The 15,579-nt window shown below is 33.6% G+C and overlaps 1 protein-coding gene across 3 annotated transcripts in view; it reads right to left on the reverse strand.

Moving 5' to 3' along the window:
- The window catches only part of ZDHHC17 (zinc finger DHHC-type palmitoyltransferase 17), a 103,738-nt gene that overhangs the window by 47,988 nt on the left and 40,171 nt on the right, over positions 1-15,579 (reverse strand). For all 3 annotated transcript variants that reach the window (XM_058741969.1, XM_058741967.1, XM_058741968.1), the window contains 5 exons: positions 14,745-14,822; positions 14,003-14,147; positions 8,980-9,044; positions 8,177-8,339; positions 173-298 (listed from right to left, as the gene is read on the reverse strand). In XM_058741969.1, coding sequence (XP_058597952.1) covers positions 173-298; positions 8,177-8,339; positions 8,980-9,044; positions 14,003-14,147; positions 14,745-14,822 — 577 coding nt within the window. The remainder of the gene's footprint in view (positions 1-172; positions 299-8,176; positions 8,340-8,979; positions 9,045-14,002; positions 14,148-14,744; positions 14,823-15,579) is intronic.

Genomic DNA, 15,579 nt, shown 5'->3' on the forward strand with positions numbered 1-15,579 from the left:
GCCTACAATAAAATGGTACTCAAGGCTTAATGCTATTCACCTTTGATGATTGACAAATTAGCCACACTGGTCAATGGCAAAATTAAAAACTATAAATGCTCAGGTAAGAAGGTATGCCTATGAATTTTACTTAAAAAGATTATATACTGAAAAACTTCAGTCATGAATTTACCTTATCAGCTTTGAGCTTTCTAAGGAAGGACGGATTGTCATATCCTTTTGCCTGTCTCGCCTCTTGCAAATGGTTGATCATCCACACGTTCTTTCTCTGCTTTGCCAAATCAAGTGCTGATTCACCCTGATAAGTAGAAGAAATTCATATTTAAAAAACTTTTAAAGCACTCCCATAAAAATAAACTGACTGAACAATTAGTTCACTAACATTGTTTTGACATCAGGCAAAGTCAAATACTAAAAGAATCTAAACCATTACATATTACTTATGCTCTCCCATTCAAGGTACAATCAGTAAGAGTATTTACTCATCTTATTCTATAAATTCTATTTTTGCTTGCGTTTTGGCTTATATTAAAGTACATCAAAAAGTAGGTATTTCAGCACCTGCTGGATCAGAGGCTATCAAGTTTATCGGTTATTTCATATCTTTGTTTTATTAGTAATACTTATTACTACAAAACATCCTACTAGAATACTAAATTGCCAGAAACCTCTCAGTTTAATTTCAATAATGACAAAGGTCTGAAGAGAATAGGGAAGAAGAAGAAAAGTCAACTTCTATTTCTCCTACTGTTGTACTATCATCTTAAATTCATTCACACATCCAGAAATTTCCAAAGAGAATGAGAACAGTAACAAAAAATAGTGAAACTCAAGTTGTGGACCTGTAGCTTTTAATCTCAAGAAGAAGAATGCCAAAGAGTAGAAGTGAATGAAACTAGTATGTTTTAAAGGAAGAAACAAGATATAAGCGCCCCCAACTCTAGATCTATGCTTCTTTTTGCCCTTAATTTCAAATCTTCTTTCTCATTAGTGAGACACCTACATTTCTATTCTTTTTAATATTCTACACTATTTATCTACTTTAAATATAAAAGTAAAGTGAAAAATTGTGTCTGCCAAAATTTTAAGAATGTATAGATGAATATTCAAAATTACTTAAAAAAGAAAAATACTGAAATTTTGTGAAAAACTAGATAAAAACAAAAGAATAAGGAGCCTTGGAGAGCTTTACTTACGAGGGATGATTATCAAGTATAAAGTACACTCTGAAACAAAAAAACACTAAAAAATAAAAAGCAAACAAAACAAACACAGCACTACCACCAGTGGCAACAACTGTAACAATACAACAATAACAACAAAATGCCCAACCAATCCTTTAATAAAAGATCAATAGTATTTAATAAGGCACGGGCTTAAGCTAGGTGAGTCTTCCACAAATAGGAATATTTACTGTAAAATACCTCCTTACCTATTCAAAACTTCTATCACCTAAGTTGTAAGAACCAGCTAATTAATCCAAACTATAAAGATTACCTGAATAAAAGCAATCCCTTGGGTAACAATTCCCAGAGAATATCCTGCTGTTGCCTCGGTCCAGCTGAGCATCCCTTCCACTAGAGGGCCATGTGACACCTAAGGATTGCCTAGATAAAAAGATGGAGGGAGCTTTAAGAAATCTTTCAACTATTCCTCTAGTCTTCTGACTGCTTTTGTATAGTTTTTATTCAGCTGGTAAAATAAACAAGCAATTAATTTAAAGAATGATACTAAAACCAGGGTTCTAAGTCAAGTCTATATTTGATTACTCCATGTGTCAGCCCAAACAGTAAATTATAATAACAAGAGCAATAACAACAAGAGTCATGGAGTGTTTATAGACTATGTAACTGGTAATAAAAGAAATATTTCAAAGGTTTTGGTGAGATAAACACTATGGAAGGTGGAAAGGAGAAAATCACTTTTTGCCTGAGGTTGAATTTCATTGTTAAAACTAGGAAAATTCTTGTTTGGAGACCATCTAGGGCAGTTACTTAAGAGGTAATAAAAACTATTTTTAGAAAAAAGTATCTTATCTCATGTCAAGAAACCACATAAGATTTTTTCCATATATATATTAACAAAGCTCAGTAATCTTACAGCCCGCACAAGGTAAAAATTATGCTGTTTGATAATTTTAGAAAGAAAAATGATAAATGCTTGGGCAGCACTCGGAGATTAATTGTCCTCCCAAAACTCAATTCATCTAAATTTATCTGTATAACCAAAACACGTGGGAGAGGGTAAAATATTATTTTTTAAAAATTCACAAATGAGATGCTGTAATAAAAAGGGATTACTGCATAGGTCACTTTAAAAAAATCCTTAGTATCCCAAATCATTTTTCCCTTCCTTATTGTTATCATTTAACAAGACTGGATTTATTCCATGTAACTATTATCTGGGGCCACGGTTCTTAAATTCTTTTGAGTCATATTTCATGAAAGCCATTGACCTTCTCCCCAAAAAGCACTGATGCAAGCAATTTTTTGGTAATGATTTCAGGGGTTCATGGGCTCACCCTCTAACCAAAATTCACTAGTAAGTCCCAGATTAAGAATTTCTAATCTAGAGTATATGACCACTCCTGATCCTTCTAAGGATCAAAATAGTCATTTTAAAGTTACCTTATTTTGAAAAAAAAATCATGTATTTACATATTAAAAGAATTGAATTTTTTATTCAAATAACTAATTTATAAGGGTAAATAATATAAAGACAGATTTCTAAGAAACTTAAATTTAATTTTAATTAGAAAAGCTATTTTAGAAGAAAAAGGATCAATATAATATTTTTATAACTATAACACAAAGTATAATTTTTCATATTCTTTGAAAAGTACAACTTTTATTAGCTATTACAGCCAGATTTGCAGACTATATCTTTTTTGTTATAATTCATGATTATCAATTAGTCTCTTTCTTAGCTCTCGAAATGAAAAATGGAAAAATATACAGGTATAAATCAACTTTGTCAAATTCCTGGACAAAGAATCTACGTTGTTTTCAATTAATTAATTTTTCCCCTGTTGACATTCATATCAACTTAAGTTTACTTAATTTGCTTGCTATTCCACATAGCTAAAAGGCACCACACCTCAAATTATAATATTCTTACCACCCTCACCCCAAGAAAGTCTTCTTCCTTCAGTCTTCACAACCTCAATATATCACAAGACAGTTATTCAAACCAAAATCTAAGTCATCAATATTTCTTTTCATCCTCATATCTAATCTACTCTAAACTATCATTTTCATTTCTACTCTAAACTATCATTTCCAAATCCATTCATTGCTCTCCATTGCTATTCCTACAATTGTAGGCTAAACTAACATCACCTGCCTGGTTTATTACAATAGCCTAACTGATCTTTACCCATCCGCTCCATTTTTTTTAATTCTTCAATGCATTCTCCATCAGCAACCAAAGTAGTCTTTTAAAAATATTTAAAACACAAAGATTATAAAGCCAGCCTATGTAAATCCTCCCAAACTGCTTCTCGTGACTGAGAACACAAAGTACCTTATCATGGCCTTGCACGATCTGGCACCTGCCTTCCTCAGTGACTGCACTCCCGTGCTCACTGCACTCACTGCAGGCTGTCATTTGCTGCACCTCTAACAGGGCAAGCTTACTCCTGACCTTGGGACTTGCACTTGCAGGCTCATCTACGTGCAGTTTCTTCCTCACATGTCTTTGCATAACTGATCCCTTTATCAGACAAGTCTGAAAGCAATGTCATCTCCTCAGAGGTATTCACAAGTCATTCTCACCTCATGTGGCCCCTTCATCCCTCATCACTGTACCACATTTGCCTATGAAGATGCATATGCATGTGTTTTTACTTATTGTCTATTTTCTTAATACAATGTAAATTCTGAGAGAATACAGACTTCATCTATCTTAAACACCTGCACTCCTGAGCACTGATATTTGTTAAATGAATGAATGAATGAATGAATGAATGGTTTCCATTAGAAAGTGGTGACTAGACTTCAGCATATGGAATCTGGAATGCCAGATTCCAGCAGAAAAAGCATCTGATACTTCATCTTTTTAATTCCACAAAAAGTGCATTTTAAAACAAAAATCTACTTTTCCACCAGTGTGGATAAAAAGATTAGTTTTCCTCTGAAAGTGTAAGTGTTCCCTGAGCAACTGAAGCAACTCCTTAAACTTTATTTCCTTTAAAAATAATGTCACTCCAAATAAGTCACAGAAAGATAAATACTGTATGATCTCACTTATATCTGTAATCTAAAAAATAAAACAAATAAAACGAAACCAAGTTAACTGATACAGAGAACAGACCAGTGGTTCCCAGAAGCAGGGGTTGGGGGTGGGTGAAATAGGTGAAGGGAGCTGAAAGTTAGCAATAACTTCCATTTTTAAAATAAGTTAAGTCCTGAGGATGTAATGTACAGCATGGCGACTACAGTTAATGCTCCTGTATTGTAGGGGCGCCTGGGTGGCTCAGTCTGTTAAGCGTCTGACTTGAGCTCAGGTCATGATCTCACAGCTCGTGAGTTCGAGCTCTGCCTCAGGCTCTGCACTGACAGCTGAGAGCCTGGAGCCTGCTTCAGATTCTGTGTCTCTTTCTCTCTCTCTCCCCCTCCTCCACTCATGCTCTGTCTCTCTCTGTCTCAAAAATAAATACTGTATTATATATCTGAAAGTTGCTAAGACTGCAAATCTTCAGAGTTCCAGTCACAAGAGAAAACAAAGTTTTGTGACAGATGCTGATTGGACCTATTGTGGTCATCTCCTGACAGGTTCAGGTTACACTGTACACCTGAAACTAGTAAAATGCTGCATGCCAACTATACCTTAATCTAGAAAAATTTTAAATAATAATAACAATGATAATGATGATGATGATGATGATGATGTAACTCCAGAAGCTATCAGGGAACTACATTTCAAACTAACTTCTTTTTGTCAATAGCCAATCCTGCTTATACAAGTCAGATAAAATTAAAACATTAATAAAAATAAAAAAAACCAAACATGAATTTAAATAAAAGTTCTACAGGCACAATAATTATTTTACACTGTAGACGCTGGACTGCACTAGTTAAGAAAGCTACATTCAAGCTTTATCCTATCTTGGTACCAAATAATTCACATGCCTGAACCTACAAACCATTAAAATTATAAGGTTCAAATTATTTACATCATTTCAAATATCTCTCTTACCATTACCTTTCTGTTGAAATTCATTACAGATTATTTCTTTTACTAAGTCTAATAAAAGTTTATGCAATGGTTGGGGCGCCTGGGTGGCTTAGTCAGTTAATTGTCTGACTCTTGATTTGGCTCAGGTTACAATCTCACAGTCACAAGATCAAGTCCTGCATGGGGCTCCACGCTGGCAGTGTGGAGCCTGCTTGGAATTCATTCTCTGTCTGTCTGTCTGTCTGTCTCTCTCTCTCTGCCCCTCCCATGCTTGCACATGCTCTCTTTAAAAAAAAAAACAAAACCTTATGGGGCACCTGGGTGGCTCAGTCGGTTAAGCATCTGATTTCAGCTCAGGTCATGATCTCATGGCTTGTGAGTTCAATCAAGTGAGCTTGAGCCCCGCTTCAGGTGAGCTCAAGCCCTGCTTCAGGCTCCACACTCTCCCTCTCTCTCTGCCCCTTGTGGGATTCTCTCTCTCACTGTCCCTCGCTCACTTACACTTGCTCTCTCAAAAATATACATACATACGTACATACATAAATAATCTCATCTTTATGCAATGGTTAATGCGAAGTGCAAGGGCTCACTATTTATTTGAAAAGACATTAAATTTACAATCTACACTTCAAAGACTTCAAGATCATGATCCAAGTGAAGTTATCCAAGTCTATATGTATAAAAAATATACTCTTAAATGGTCTAAAAATACATACTACTAGCTTCAAATTCCAGAACGTTCAGTCATGTTATCACAATTTTTAGTATTATTGTAATTTCAATTACTGTTAAAATTGGTTCTATCTTTTTAATAATGTAACATGAAATATTTTGAAATATATTCCTGGGGCATGATCACTTTAAGAATGGCTGTCCAGGGGGCGGGCACCTGCCTGGGTGTCTCAGTCGGTTAAGCATCTGAGTTTTGATTTTGGCTCAGGTCATAATCTCGCAGTTCGTGAGCCCCACATCAGGCTCTGCACTGACAGCACGGAGCCTGGCTTGGGATTCTCTCGCCTTTCTTCTCCTTCTGCCCCTCCCCTGTGCCTCTCTATCTCAAAATAAATAAACATTAAAAAAGAAAGAAAGGAAGGAAGGAAGGAAGGAAGGAAGGAAGGAAGGAAGGAAGGAAGGAAGGAAGGAAGGAAGGAAGAAAGAAAGAAAGAAAGAAAGAAAGAAAGAAAGAAAGAAAGAAAGAAAGAAAGAAAGGCTGTCCAGTACCAAACAGAAGAGAAACAATGCTCTAAAGCAATACAGATATAAACATAAGGTAAACTCACTAATTTTTTCATATGGGGATATTAGTCAGCCTTAGTCAAACTCTTCCTTTCCTGTCCTTTAGGCCTTGAGGTTAGCCCAATTTACTAATCATAGTGTTAAAAATGTTTCTGAGCTTCCTATTTAAGAACATTTGGGGGACACCTGGGTAGCTCAGTAGGTTAAGTGTTGACTCCTGGTTTCAGCTCAGGTCTGATATCATGGTTTGTGAGATCAAGCCCCATTTTGGGCTCTGTGCTCACAGCACAGAGACTGCTTGAGATTCTCTCTCATCTCTCTCTTTCTCTCTGCCCCTATCCCACTGGTGCTCTCTCTCTTTTACAAAATAAATAAGTAAACTTTTTTTAAAAAATTAAATTAAATTAAAAAAAACATTTCAAAAAGCAAACTTTTCTCTCTATAACTTCAGAAGTGGCAGGGAGGTATAATAGCAGAGTGTCAGAAAAACTAGCTCAGAGGTAAAGCTCAAGACTACATAAATCTTCAGTCTGTCAGAAAATATTTAGAGTGCCCATCATGTGTCAGGCCCTATGATATGCTGACTTTCCTCTTTCAATATTTTATTGTCAGATATTCAGCCATTCTGATCACTTTGGGGAAAGACAGAAAGACCTGAAATTTAAAAAAGAAAGAAAGAAACTTTTTCTCAATTTCTTATAGTTTCCAACAAGATATTTGATATCTACTTTTAACTAAGTACTTTTAATTAAACTCATTTTTAAAAATTGGTTAAAATTTTAAGTAAATTAGGCTCCATACAGCTAGTCTAAGCTATATTATTTTAGCAGTTTAACCTCAGAGTAATTGAATACAGAAAGAACTATTCAATGGAACATAATTAGATGCCCTGATCCAGCAGGAGATAACCTACTTTTTGATTGCCATTTCAGAATATTGTGTGGCTCAAATGTCTTTCAAATTTAATTAGCACATCTCCCTTAGAAATTTAAGAGATCTGACTCCAAAAGTATTATGGTTTATAGTCAAAATTAAAGAACACTTGTCAAAGGGCACAACGTTATTTATGAATTCACATTATTGAAAGATGATGTTTCAAAGTTTAAAGTCATTTCACAGAAAGAATGGTGCCAAACAACATGGTGGATCCTGAAGCTTTAAAAATAAAAATGGTTAACCAAAATTTAAGACTACTAACAGAACTGTCTTTTAACTACTCATGAAATGTCTGCAAATTTCTAAATGTTCAGAATGCAAATGTTAATTAATTGTGCTTTGCTCTTAGATACTCTTGTATACTTTTCCTGGATCAGGCCAAACATCCGCAGGAGAGGTATTTACATTTAATAAATCTGTAAAGGTCCTGATCTTTAAAACAAGACAATTACAAGGCAAAGAATCACTGAAAGTTATTATGCATAATGTGGTTTAACTACAAACATGTGATTCTTTGTACTGGTCTTCTTAAAGAAACCAGAAAATTATTCCCTTCACCTATGAAGATATGGGTTATGTAATTTAATTTTCAAAAGAAAGAATTCACAAATGAAAAGGCCATCAAAATCTGACAATTACTTCAATACTACAAGACAAAAGTAAATAAACAAATCTTTCAAAACAAATTCTTGCATGGAAGCAAAGGGTGTGAGCTTAAATAAGACGTTTCTTCCATCTTTGACAGTCTGTGAAAAAATCTAGTTTTTTATTCAGGAATTGAGATCTTAACAACATTTCACATAACATAATCAATACAGGGTATTTTTACCTTGATATTCTGGGCATCAACATTAGCCCCAGCTTCCAGAAGAAGACTAATGACTGTGGTATTCCCTGCTAGTACTGCCCAATGCAGAGCAGTGTTTTTGTGATACTTGTCACCAAGGTTAACTGAAACATTGAATGTTAAAAGCAATCTAGTTGGATCCACACTGAAAAGGAAAAAAAAAAAAAACAACAACAACAACCCTAATTTCAATTATAGAAATCATTACAGACACTAAACTGATCGTGGTTGCATTTGCATCCCATTTTGGAACACTTCCATTCTAACCTATACTCAACCTTATAATCAGTAATGAGACAATATTCTAATCTGAAGGATTAAATATGTGCAACACCTATACAAAGTTCCAAGAGAGGGCATACGTGGTCCTGACATTTTCTGTTTTTCATTAGGGATTGAGGTCTTAATACCTATATAATTAAATAATTAAATTTTTAAATTAAAATCTGGATTGTTCCAAAAATATTTTCAAGCTACTTACTAATTAATATATCAACCTTGTCAATATACAAATAATGTGAAAAAAATCATTTTTAAAAATAAGATAACATCTTTCATTCTTAAAAACTGCTAAAAGAGGAATAGATTAAGGATACCGTAACTACCAAGGTCAAGGTAAGCACAAAGATTCAAACATTCAAAAAGGTAATTGTCATACACTATGTACTCATAATAAGAATTTTAAATATTAGCAAATAGAACATTAACTGCCTTTTCCCATCATTTATTTTACATTTTATTATGCTGACAATGATCTGAATAAATATTTTATGATGGTTACATACCTATGTGTTCTATAAGCTGCCCACATTAAAGGTGTCATTCCATTCTGATCCATCATATCTACATCCTAATAAATAAAAAGAAAAAAGTAAGACAGTAAAAATTTCTAAGTTCCTACAAAACTTACTTGAAAAATCTAATTTGCATGTCACAGGAAAAGCCAATATAACACTCTTCAATCAAGGGTCATTTATGAAACTTTTTCTAACTTTAAAATAAAACCACCTGTTGTCACTAAATATTTTAATTAATGGGCATATAAATACTTAATTGACAAAACATTAAATATGTATTTAATTATCATATATTTATAGATTTCCCTTTTCAGATGCTTTAATCAGCCTTTCAATGTTTTGCATTTAAAGATCCTGACCTACTCTTCATCTTTCATCCACAAATGAGAAGTTAAATGATTTAAGTGTCCAAAAAACTTATTTATACAAATTCGTGATAAGAAGGAATAACGAAACCCTGTTTACTTCTAGTCATTTCAAAACAAAGAATAAAAAGACCTCTTTTCAATAAACTCAAAAAAAGTCCGCTTCCTTTTTATTTTATTGGTATGCACGTACATTTTTAGAGTCAAATAACTTTGCAAAGTTTGTGGTGATAAAGCTGTTCTCTGCCTTTCTCCCCACTATTTTCACCTCTTTTAGCTCATTACTTTGGTATTTACCCTCCACATCTTAAAGTAAGATGTATGAATTACTACTTTTTGATTTTTCAGTTTTAGGCATTATCTTCTGAGACTCTTCGGTATGCAAAATGAGAATTTTTTACTCTTCCTGCCCCATAACAAATATGCACCTTTCTATTCTTTCAAGAGATCTACTGTATTTTTGGTTCTATAAATATTTGATATTTACATTATTACAAATGTATATGAATACTATTCCCAGCAAAATAGTGATTATTTTATTTCTCCTACCCAACTTTTTGCTTTCCTAATGGTACTTCCCCCCCCCCTTTTGCTTAGTTTTTTGACAAATTAGAATTAAAACTATGATTTCTTTAACCAAAACTCTTCCCTAGTTACTTAAATCTCCTTTCAAGACATCCTGATGTATCAGGGATTCTATCAGTTTCACTTCTCTAAAATTATCTCTCCTAACTCCAACCTGGACTAATTATCCTCTATGCCTGAGGTATTTGTCCCATTAGCTAAAGAGAACTTCTTTGAGGATTAAAATTGTTATAAAATTCATCTTTGTATTCTCAGTGCCCAGCAGAGTGAAACCATTTGTGAAGTGATCAAAAACCATTTGTGAAGTGAAAAGACATGTTTCTCTACCTATTTGTTTGGGAAAGGCATAGGCTTTTAGACAGACATGGTTTTGAATTCTTAGCTCTACCACTTACTAGCTAGAAGACTGGCAAAATCACTTTAATTCTCTGAGCTTCAGCTTCCTCATTTAAAAACGTGAATATATAATGGCTTCCTAAGAACCCTGTGATGATTAAATGGAACAATGTGTGTAAAGCACCTACAGCCTAGAATATAACAGGCTATGTGTTATACATATAACACCCATGTGTGTAAAGCACTCTATAGCCTAGAATATAACAGACATTCAACAGATAACTAAGTTTCCTCTTCTTCCCTTCCCCATCACCCAATTCTGGATTATATAAAAGTAGCAGCTGTAATCCAAGTTGTGTTATCTAGTATACCAGTCATGCAGAGAGGACAGAGTCATAGTCGAGTATACTGCAAAACACTTTAAAACTCTATGCAGCAATTCTCTTGAGCCACTGATACCGAGGGAATATGCCTCAAATGTGAACATTTTCAAGGGTATTGAGGCAGAAAAAATGTTGAGGAAATAGTACATTAGACAAACTAGACGCATCCTTGGATATCATCAGTTTTGTCCCTCGTAGTAAATACTGTAATCAAATGGCATGCCTTATCCATTATAAATCCATTTCTGGATTCATGTTAAATGTGGGTGGGAATGTCCTATGTAACCTCATTCGATACTTCCAATATACACACCGATTTTTTTTTCAATAAAAATCTTTACGAAAATCTTCTCAGAAATGACAAGTTTCCTTGTTTCTTATATGAATCAAGCACTGTAACTTATTTTACTTCTTTCACTGTCCTAATTTCAAGATAGCTCAACTAAATTTGATGTCCAAGTAAGACAGACATGTAAATTCTTTAGTTTCTTCTTCCTTCTTAGTTGTCTTTTCCTATCCTTTTAAAGAAGTGACAGTATTAAAAAATATAAGTGAAATTAAAAATGTAAAATAATGCCACATCTATAGAGTACTAAAAGAAAAATGAAATTCAACCTTTTCTTTCTTTGGATCAGGATTTAAAACTTGGTACTTCTTTTCCAAGTTCAGCCTGGACGTATGGGTATTCTCTATTAGGAAGAATTAACAAGCCCAGATCAAAAGCTTATGGGGATTCCATGATCAACAGGGCTCCATAACTTAGCATTTTCCCTTTTCTCCTGAAAATCATCCAAAAGAATTGGTAGTGAACACTAAATATATTTTAACAATAGAGCTAAAATGAAACAAATGTGAGGAACAGAATGACAAACTAAATGGAAATGTTATGCCCTAAGAATGTAAAACTGATACAATTAACAAAAAAATGGAGAAAAAACTGAAGACAAAATGGAAAAAGAAGGTTGGAAAGAAAGTGTGAAGAGTGCCTAATCTGTAATAGCTATGAGTCCAAGGATATTACTTATAGTTAAAAAAATCAAGTAATGGAAATGTACTTATATCTACCAGAAAGAAGTTAACACTAAGAAAAACAGTATTATAGACTAAAGTCAGTGAAAGGGAAGAAAAAGAAAAAATAAAAATATATTAATTTTATTATTACTTATAATTGGGAACTAATCAGAACTAATAAAATTTGAGCAAACATCTGACTGAAATAAAACAGACAGAGAACTGTGTGACTGAGGGAAGGATTTACCAAGCAGAAGGTAAGATCAGTCACAAAGGCCCTAAAGCAGCAGTGTAGCAGAGCCGCTCAAGGAACAGGAGGAAGACTGGTGTGTCAAAGCAGAGTGAGTGAGGGGAAATGACAAAAGATGGGCTGGAGAACCCATGGTTCTGTAGGCCAAAGAAGGACTTTGGACCCCAAAGTATGATGTGATGAACACTACAGAAGTTTACTTTTATAATTAGTGTATAGATGGAAAAAAATTCTGGAAAAATATACTAAACAATTAAAAGAAAGTGATCTCAGTTTGGGATGCGGGTAAGGGAAGACGTGGGGTTTCATTTTCTAAGTTATACTGTGCTCTTATGTTTGAATATTTTACAGTAAGTGTGTTACTTTTGCAGCAAAAAAATTACTCATGGAAAAGAAAACAAACTGCCATTTGTTATTATCATGCATTTATTATATACAAAAGGTACTGTAACAGGTAGAAATCCCTGCCCCAAGAATTTTATAGCCAATATCCTATGCCAGAATTAAAAAGATTATTAAAACATCCAAAACCCAAAATCAATATGCTAACAAAAAGACTAAAAAAAATTTATACCACTTTTCTTACCCAGTTAAAAAAACAAAAGGAAAAAAAAGCAAATATAAATTTATACCTGCAAAATAAAAAGCCACTAACAACACCATCATGGGTTACAGCACCATTTGTTGGTCCAAACCCCAGCCTAGAAGGAACTCTGGGAGAACAAAAGTAATCTGTGGCAGCTGGTATCCAAAGATGGCCCGCAACAAACTTTACCTGCTGGTATTCACATCCACGTGTCCCCCAATGAACATGGACTGGCCCTGTTACTTGCATTAACCGACAGAATGGAGCACAAATGTTGCTGTGTCAGTTCAAGACTTAAGACTTAAAAGAGGCAGAGCTGCTTCTGTTCTTTTGGGAGCTCCCAACACACAAGAAGTCTAGTTGCCCTGCTAGAAAGACTACGTGGAGGGTGCTATGGAGAAAGAATTCTGAGACTGCATGGAGAAAAAGAGAGAGGACTAGTCATCTCAGCATTCCACCTGGACCCAGCCTTTTAGCCATTCCTATTAAGATACAAGGTATGTGAAGAGCCATCCTCCATCTCAGTTAAGCCCCCAGACGACTGTAGCCCCAGCCATTATCACAAGGCAAAGAACCACCAAGCCAAGACCAGTCAACCCAAGGAATAGCTGACATTGTTCTAAAGCTGTCAGAACCGCTTTTGGGGGTAGTCTGTTAATACCATAACAGAAACCCTTCCCCTACTAGCAAGTAGCCGGTCTACGCCTCTTTCCTTAAGCTATAAGCACAACACACAAGGGTCAGTGCTTGGCACTGCCAACAACAAATATCTTAAAAGAATTCATAAGATAAATGCTATTCAAATTGCGAATCTGCATAAAAATTTTAATCTAAAATAAATGTTAATAGCCTTGAAGTAAAATCATTTGTCTTACTCTTATGATGAGATCCTTAGCTATAAAACTAATATTTAAGTATGACCAGAGAAAACACATGAAACAAAAACTGAGAAACATTAATTTTAATGAAATACATTTATCACAAAAACATGGTATATATAAACTGGTACCTATTTAATGCGATTATAGTCAGTACACACTCAAAAAGTCAGGAAGAATCCCTTAAATCATGAGAAGTTTTCTGACATGTATGAAGCAGCATTATTTTACACAGCAGAAACCAAGAAACTGATCCTAAACAATTTATCCCCTTCTCCAAGAGGTACCTAATAGAGAAAATAACCAGTAAATTATGTTCAAAAAGTTTAAATGAATTCAGAGGATATATTCAAAAGATGTAATTAAGGGAAAAAATAGATACTTAATTTTTTTTTACTTTCCAGGATTCATCTCTATCATTCTCAGAAATAAAAAATGCAATTTAATAGATCATTATCTGGTTCTTGATTATCTTTCTTATTTTCAACTTAACTACATTTACTATCTCAATATGAAAGTAACTATATATTTATTCACTGTCATCCATCAGAGAGTACTATTCAAAATAAACCATGAAGAACATCTGATTAAAATCCACACCATTGTAATTTTTTTACCTGTCCTTTTGCTATGAGATAAGCAACAATTGAGGTATGTCCAAACTGAGCAGCCAGATGAATACAGCTACATCCTTCTCCATCAATTAGTGAAGGATCTGCACCATATTTCATTAGTTGCACAACCATAGATAGATGGCCTTGTCTAAAACATAAAAGAATAAACACTTAAATATATAAAGTTATTTCAAACAGGATCTCCGGGAAGATCTTTTTTTAAATAGGATAATGGTGGAAAAGATTATACCAATGTTTTAAAAAGTTTTTTAAAATAGGCATATGTCAAGACATACTTAGGATTTTAAGGTTTTTAAGTCTTGACTGAAAAAAGTCTTTTAAATTTTAGAGATACTTATAACTTCTTTAAATATGTAATAAATAGTTACTATATTCTATTAATCCTATTCAAATATTATCTTAATTATCTCAGAAACTGAGCAACTTCTTTAATTGTAAATATACAGAGGCTGCATAATATTACATTTACAAACTCAAAGTTTAACTCAGTCTTAACCTAACTGGATTAACATCAGCATGGTGAATTCCCTAAAGATATTCTGGGACAATAAACTGCTGCCAATGCACGTAACACTATACGGCAATACGTTAGTACACTGTTGGTATTAACTATTACTTTAAGTTCTCCCATTCATTTTAGCATATCATTAAAAAAATAAAATTGTTTAGTTATAGACTAAAAAAGAAACCAAAGGAAAAAAATAATCCAGAAGCAAATTTAAACCTTGTGGCCCAGTGCAATGGAGTTGAATTTAGGTCTCCTCCAAGTTGATCCACAATAGCACCTTTCGAAATATAGTATCTATAAGACAAAATTTTAAATAATTTAGACAACTTGCATTTTCAATTTTATGAAATTATGTAAAAAATAAAGAAAAAATGTTTTCCATTGTAGATCTCATGCTAGTTTATGTCTCTATGATAAACAATCTTTTGTGATCTTTAAAAAATATACTTAGTAGAATTTATATCAAACACATCACTCTCTTTTGTTCTAGAAGCAAAAGGAAAATAATTTTTTTAAAGTTACAAAAAAGAACAGCAATACCAAATAACAATTCTATAAAAAAAGAAGGCGGTGAGAGAACCATTAAGACTTGGATCAAAGAGCAACAGCACAGAAAAGTTGTAGAACAGGCCACTTAGTCTACCATTGGTAGAGGCTCAGCTTTTAGAGCTTTACTTTCCTCACAAAATTACTGTAGATTAAATCAAACAATTTACGTGCAAGAATTTTATAAACTGTAAGTATAACATAGAGGTTCTTTAGAATGCCTTGTTATGCCTTTAAAGGTATGTTGCTTTAAAAAAAAAAAAGCAACCTCACTGCTTAATATATTAACATTATAACATCTTGATATCTTCTGAAATGAACAGGACTTAGCTGCTTATCATAATGCTTACTTTGAACTGATCAATATAATGAATCTTGAATATAAGTGATTTCACACCTCTGATGTCAAATACTTGATGTGTGTATATTACTGAGATTCTTAAACTGTTCTAAGTGATTACTGCTTTAGATCACTAACACATTCACTTTTAATGTACACAGTTTT

This window comes from Neofelis nebulosa, chromosome 8, assembly GCF_028018385.1.
Source record: "Neofelis nebulosa isolate mNeoNeb1 chromosome 8, mNeoNeb1.pri, whole genome shotgun sequence".
Taxonomy (NCBI): domain Eukaryota; kingdom Metazoa; phylum Chordata; class Mammalia; order Carnivora; family Felidae; genus Neofelis; species Neofelis nebulosa.